Source organism: Pinus tabuliformis, chromosome 4_2 (genome assembly GCF_031772625.1).
Source record: "Pinus tabuliformis cultivar Carrire ecotype Pingquan chromosome 4_2, CPIR1, whole genome shotgun sequence".
In the NCBI taxonomy this organism is placed as follows: Eukaryota; Viridiplantae; Streptophyta; class Pinopsida; order Pinales; family Pinaceae; genus Pinus; species Pinus tabuliformis.
The window spans coordinates 572,789,846-572,797,512 of NC_142304.1; the positions used below are offsets into that span (position 1 = coordinate 572,789,846).

The 7,667-nt window shown below is 34.0% G+C and overlaps 1 protein-coding gene across 1 annotated transcript; it reads right to left on the reverse strand.

The window, feature by feature from the left end:
- Nucleotides 1–4,239: 4,239 nt before the first annotated feature.
- On the reverse strand, nt 4,240–4,743 carry LOC149170597 (pentatricopeptide repeat-containing protein At1g15510, chloroplastic-like). Its single transcript, XM_089425648.1, has one exon. The coding sequence runs from the start codon at nt 4,741–4,743 to the stop codon at nt 4,240–4,242; it is 504 nt and encodes a 167-aa protein (XP_089281774.1).
- Between the last annotated feature and the right edge of the window lie 2,924 nt (nt 4,744–7,667).

The following is a 7,667-nucleotide window of genomic DNA, read 5'->3' on the forward strand; positions in this document are numbered from 1 at the left end:
TATTAGTCTTGCCTTACCCTAATTTTGAAAAAAATAATTGTTATAATCAATTGCTTAATTTTCAATGATCAAAAGATACAATAAATATACAAAACAATGCATACTTCTTGTTTATATTTCATGAAAATATTTTCAAATTCTTCACTCCGGCATCAGTAAACCCAAAAGTTTGATTGCAATCACATTTTTCATGTATTTCTCATTTTTTGTGTAGCAGGGTCCATCGAAAGTATGCAACATGGGTATTCCTTGGATGAGGAACTAAATTTTGCATCCAACGAGTACTCCCGCTCGAAATTTGAATAAAATCGTAAGGAGAAAAGTTGAAAATACGAGTTGAAAAAATAGTTTTAATATTTTATTATTTTTTAATCTTTTTACTTTTTAACTCCAAAAATAGTGAATCACCCCCATGGTTGACATCATCATCTTGAATCCTATTAGTTCTTATAAAGTTTATTTTGGTTGTATATTTTTCTTAGGAGGCCCATTTTAGACCTCAAAATTCCCCCAATAAGTTTATCTCCTTAAGGTTTTATTCAAATTTCGAGCGGCAACACTCGTTGGATGTAGGATTTGATCCCTCATCCAAGGAGTACCCATGTTGCATATTTTTGATGGACCCTGCTACACATAAAAATGAGAAATACATGAACAACGTAATTGCAATCACGTTTTTAATACGTTATTAATATATTTTATATTATTTTTTAAAAAACTGAATTATAATATAGTGGAATTTGTTATATATAAAAAATAAGGAAAATTTATTACCATTGTCCAAGAAGATCATGTAATCTCTTTCTCAAATATATGTAATAAATATGTACTGAAATGCTTTTACACCAACCACTCCCATTATAAATGTTTATAGGAATACAAAGATATTATGTGTGAGATACTCTATTGTGATTTTTGTCGGACACAATGAACTTGGTTTCTTTATGGCTTCTCTAATCACCAATAAATAATTGATTTATTCGTTGCATTCATACAATTTTTTTTAATAGGTGACCTATTAGCAGGTACTTTCTATGAAATTTAATTCATCTTAATAAATGTTTTGAGGTGCAAATGAAAGATATGTATCAAATTGGAAGTTGGATCTTATGTAAAATTCAAATATTTGAGATTTTCTATTCTAAAAGTGGAGAGGAGAATTTTACCTTTTTCTTACCTGAAGATTAATTTGTTAAAGATGTTTGGATAACCTTTTGAATGCGTTTTGAATTTTTAAATCTTTATGAATGGGTGAAAATAGTGGTTTTGCTTTAAAATCTTAGATAGTGTTATTTCTTATTAGTCTTGCCTTACCCTAATTTTGAAAAAATTAATTGTTATAATCAATTGTTCAATTTTCAATGATCAAAAGATACAATAAATATACAAAACAATGCACACTTCTTGCTTATATTTCATGAAAATATTTTCAAATTCTTTACCCCGGCATCAGCAAACCCAAGAGTTTGATTGCAATCACGTTTTTCATGTATTTCTCATTTTTTGTGTATTAGGGTCCGTTGAAAGTATGCAACATGGGTACTCCTTGGATGAGGGATTAAATTTTGCATCCAACGAGTACTCCCACTCGAAATTTGAATAAAACCTTAAGGAGATAAGTTGAAAATACGAGTTGAAAAAATAGTTTTATTATTTTATTATTTTTTAATCTTTTTACTTTTTAAGTCCAAAAATAGTGAATCACCCCCTATGGTTGACATCATCATCTTGAATCCTATTAGTTCTTATAAAGTTTATTTTGGTGGTATATTTTTCTTAGGAGGCCCATTTTAGACCTCAAAATTCCCCCAATAAGTTTACGACATGATTTTGATAAACTTTGGTGGATTTTTTACCCAGGTGGATGTTAGTGGCCACCTACCTATCCCCCTTGGACCCCCACAACTATCTCTTTCAGTTTTTCAGTTTCCGTAATTGTAGCACAATTTACTATTTTTAGCAGTTTTTTGGGTCCTGAAATTCCGGAGCCATTTTGAGGCCCTAAACGATGTTTTTTGGGAAATCAGGGAGCAACATGGGTCTATAAATTGACGTTTCTCTTCCTAAAGTTGTAGTGCTCAGATAGATCTTTCTAACGAGCTATTGTACGTGTCAAACGAAGATCAAGTGCCAAAGTTACGACCCTGAGAAGTTGATGTACCAACTTACCCAAAACGGGGCTCACAATTTGGCGTTTCATCTTCTAGGGTTATTTTTTGGGATGTTAAGGGTTTTCCATTATTTCTCAACAAGAAATAGGCCTTTGAGCCTCATTGTAACACAATTCAGAGGCACGTAGCTGCCACATCTCTTCTCAGCGATAATCTACCATCACCCTAGCTGGTTTATTTCCATTTCTGTTTGTAAGCATATTTCAATATTTTACATTAATGAAATGAAGTATTATTTCTGCTGCATCTCTATGTTTATGGTTATCTCTGTAATTTTTTGTGTTCTTGTTTAAATCCTGATCAATTTTTTGGGAAATCAAGGCTACAAATATCAAATTTCAGGATTTTAGGTTCTTCAGGGATTCTTGAAGGTGTTGAATCCATTTCCATCATTAAAAAACGATTCAAACACTCCAAGTTTTAGAATTTTTGAAAAGAAAAACTCATCAGATTCCAATGAGAAAATTTTCGTCCAGGGGAAATTGTGAACTACTTAGACAAGTCCTTTTAATTGCTATGTCCATTTTCATCTTTATTTTAAATTTTAATGTTATTTCAATAGTATGCGCATGTTGAATTCTTCAATCAAATCAAACCACAACATATGAGCACTTTATGTCCCTCATTCTAAGGATGAGAGATTGTGTGCATTATCCATCCTAAGTGATTTCAATATACACATCAATTTCTAACGCATCGGCTTCAATATACATGTCAATTTTAATTTCTATTTCAATTAATGTTCAATTTGTATATTAATTTCCATTGATATTGAATTCTTTAATTATTTATTTAAAATGATAATTATATATATTGGTAATCTAGAGGAATTTGGCAGCTCGTGTGACACGGGGCTATCAATAAGCCTTTAAGGGCCTATGCCATGTCCTTCTCTCTATAAACTAAGTCACAACTAAAAAAATTTGAAATTTAGATATCTTAATTACTACAAACTCACTTTACTTAAATCACCATTCAAATTACTCCTTAAAACATATTTATATTAATTTTAATTTCAAAATACATTGTTAATATATTTTATATTATTTTTAAAAAAACTAAATTATAATATATTGGATTTTGTAATATATATATATAATTAAATAAGGAAAATTTATTACCGTTGTCCAAGAAGATCATGTACTCTCTTTCTCAAATATATGTAATAACTAGCAATTGCCCCAAAAGGTGCAAAGAGAGGCCGATAGAAATGTTAAATTGAAAGAATTGTATTTTGCTTTAAAATAATAAATATTATAAGGTGACGTAAAATCTGTGCACATATGTCAAGCAGGACTATACCCAGAGGTCGAGTAGGAAACCATGCTAGATGTCTCAACGAGAATGAAAGTGTTGACGACAGTGGCTTGCCTATAATGTGTCTAGGGTCTCCCATTGATTTGTGAACATTCCATCTTACTTGCAATAGTGCACTGTATCACTCTTATACTTGTCATTTGAATTACTTGGTCATTGACCTTTGATATTGTTCTATCTTTTTGAGCTCAGGTAAGATGTGAAGGTCCGGAACCTTCCTCGACCAGAAGGAACGAATCACAAAATTGAAGGGAAAAGAAACCTGCCGATGATATGTTGCAAGAATCCATGCAAATTATGAGAATAGTTTGATGTTCATTGAAATTTATTTACATCACAAAGAGTATTAGGCAAACTTCGAATACATAGTTTAATTATTATATATATAAAAGCCCTGAACATAATTTCTGGAAATAGCATACAGAATCCATCCCTAGACAATAAACTACAGAAACTTTAAACAACATAGTACCACGAATTTAACTTATTGCTTGCACCTGCATATGAGCTTGTACGCACACACAAAAATACCTATTTGAATTCCTCTGCATTCGCCTTAATGTGATCGTCTGCTGTGGGAAAATCCTCATCCAGAAATATATCCCAATGCCCATCCCATCTGATGAAAAACTCAGTATCCATGAAATACTACACCCTGTGCACATCAGGCGCAGGAGTATAGAGATATCCCCGGGGTCCAAATCGAAGCACTGCTTCTTAGTGAAACATTCTTTTGTTCCTCCACATGTATCTACCGAAAACATTCCAATGCTTCGCCATGAAACCCATTATGCATAAGTCCAGCAATCATAGCTGTCCATGTGACCACATCTCGATGGTGCATTTCCTCAAAAACTTGGGTTGCATCCTCCACAAAATGACACCTGCAATACATATCCACAAGCACACATCCCACAAAGACATCAAGCTCATAACCGGTCTTGATAACCTGCCCATGGATCTCCATCCCCTGTTGCAGGTCCATTAAGCTTCCGCATGCCTTCAGCATGATTGAGAACGTAAAATTATCGAGCTCCGTGCCAGATAACTTCATTTGATTATAAATCTCCATAGCCTTGGTTTCACAGATCCCATTCTTAACATAAGCTCTGAGCAAAGCATTCCACATAAACATAGTCCGCTCAGAGGCTTCATCGAATGCCACCCACGCATCGACAATGCTTCCATAGGCAGAATAAAGATAAACAAGCTTGGCAGCCAAGTAGGGATATTGATGAGCCCCTGTGATTCTCATGTGGGCGTGTGCCCCTTAATTGCATTCTCCCAAATGTTTTTCAACTAAGCTTGTAGAGGAATTGCCACAACTCCAACCGTGACTTTAGAAAGTGAATCCTCTTTTCTATTTATAACATTCAAATTAAAACCTAATTAAAATAATAATATTTCTTTACAAAAGACCCTGGTATCCTCCTTTTTTCCCTTTGAGTGAATAAAATAGGCCCACAATGCCACTTGTCATCTCCATAAGGAAAGAGCTAGCCTCTAAATCTGTAGAGAAAACCTCAACATTGTGTCCTTATCCCAAAACACCTCAAAAGGTGACATATGCCTTTAAATATGTGACAATGGATTAAATAATGTGTCCTCTTTAGTTGGCGGTCTGCACTCATATAAGCTATATTCTCTTCTGGAAACTTTCCATTTTTTTCCCTCAACATTCTCGTAGATGCTTTCTTCCAAATTGTAGGATATAATTTCAGGTGTAATTTCCAGCATTATTTCTCAGTGTGCCCATAAATTAACACTGCAATGATTGCAGTTATTCCTGGTGTTGTCTTTTGAGTCACTGAGCAGTTATTCCTGTGCCCTATTTCTGTTCGTTTGCTTAGGAGATTTTTGATGTTAGGTACCTTTCCTTGGTTTTCCATTTCCCCACTTACTGCTGGTTTTCTGTTCTTGTACTCAATAAATAGAGCCTTCTTACCAGCATCATTAAGGTTCTTTACTTCAAATGGGGTAAATTCCTTTCTGATGTAGCCATGTATTTCTCCTCAATTTTTTATCAGCGTTTGAGGAACTTCTACTTTGAGATTTAGCAAGATTGCTGATTTCTTATATTCAATGGTGTAGTCCTATACAATTTTTCTTGTGTTTGTGAAAATATCACAATTAAATGGATCTTCTTGATATCCAATATCGTAGAACTGATCCTTCAACAACATTTTGAATGTCTCCCATGATACTATCGAGGGTCTCCTTTGTTGCTTCAAAGATTGCATATAGCTGTCTCACCTTAAAGCATGGTGGAAGATAACGAGGAAATCCTCAAATTCAGAAGGTTTCAGGTTGTTTACCCTTAGTATCCTCTTGATGAGAATTTCCTTCTTTCTTGAAATTTACTGAGCATTCCTCTTTCTTTGTCATTAGATGGGTCATCATTTTTGTTAACATACCAATATTTTTTTTTAACCGACTAAGGATGATCTTTGGTTCTTCTCTTTCTTCTTGGTATTGTTTGTCAATATGAAAGACCAAATGCACAATGCATGGGAGATGTAAAATATGATCTTTATATCAAATGGGGCCATTGCATACAATGAGGCAGATCTCCTTTTATATTACTGGTTATTTGTTGTACAACTAATTTCCCTAATCATGTTATTTACAAGTGAATTTGAGTTAATCTTACCAAAATGCTTAGTTCATTGAAGTTTATCTATTATGTTATCAATGCATGGCAATGGATATCAGTTTTTAAGGGTATGGATCAACAATCGTCAACACTTTTCCATTATAAAAGATCATGGCCTATGATCTCAAATATTTGGAATAGGAACGAAGGTAGTGATCATTTTACGATAAATGAATACTGGAGAACAATAGAGATTTCCCATTACGTACAACTCAAGTGGATCAATCTCGAAAGAATGATAAATCAGGGGATGTGATGAAGGACGTAACCCAGAAATAAGCTCAATGAATATACAGGCAGACCAAAGATAATCAGCGTTCTATACTGCAAACACCTATTTGTGGATATTAGCCTTGTTGACCATTTTCAATAAGGGATCAGAGATCTATCCCCAATTCTTTTGATACAAGACACTGGTTCAACAAATTCATGGATTTATCGGAGAGGAGGTAGAACTTCTAATCCAAGCAGCTTTGTAGATCAACGTGAAAGAATTTTAAATTTGAAGGTATAATCAGTCGTGCAGAGGAACTTCAAGCAAGCCAGGTAAATTGAAACATGGATTTTATAACCTGGATTAGATTCTGGCAAATAGTCTATCAAGCATAAGGCCTAAACTGGTTGAAATAGATGATATTTGTGAATGGATTGAAAGGAGATCTTTACATAATTTGCTATGGGACTCCAACAACCTAAGGGAGAAAGCCATAAATCAAAGTCATCAGATGAAGCTTAGCCTCCACTGCAATGATGACTACAGTCACATCACTGTAAGACCCTACAGCCTGCAAGGTAGATTCTAGATCTACTTTGATATGTTCCATAGAAGTCTCAATTGAATTTTTCAGTCTATATATTATAGTTTCTGTTTAATTTTGTATATTGTTATTAACTAAACTGTTAGAATCCCAAAATTGACATAAAAGGATCAAACTTTTGGTAATAGATTCTTTGTCACTATTCAAGACCATATAGAGATTTCTTAATTTGCAAACCAATGACTCTGTCTTTTTCAACATAGTGCTCTATTATTGTCATATAATCTATCTCCTCCTCCAAGCCACCATGCAAGAAGAATGTTTTCACATTCATCTATTCAATATTTAAATCAAAAGCTCTTGCTTTAGAAATAGGGAATCTGATAGATATTAGTTTAGCGACTGTGGAAACAATCTCACCAAAGTTTATGTCCTCAACCTAGGAACATTGAAAGAGGAGCATAAAAATGTAGCTCCTGCAACTCCATAGCAATTGCAGCAATAATCTACCATAAATTAGGGCGGCAAAGTAAAAAAAGAGAATAAATACAAAATTGTCTTTAGCCCTAGCCTGAGATTCTGCTTGCCACAGTTTTTTCAATTTGGTTCATACCACTTCTAAAACCCTTATATTCTTCATTGGAATCCAAGGAGGCAAGCAAGAGAAGGGACAGTTGTTCCAGCGTAGCCACATCAGGTTTGGTCACTCTACCCTCCTCAGTATGCTTTCTAAATGACGATCTTCAGTTGCAACAAGTTGTAACTTCC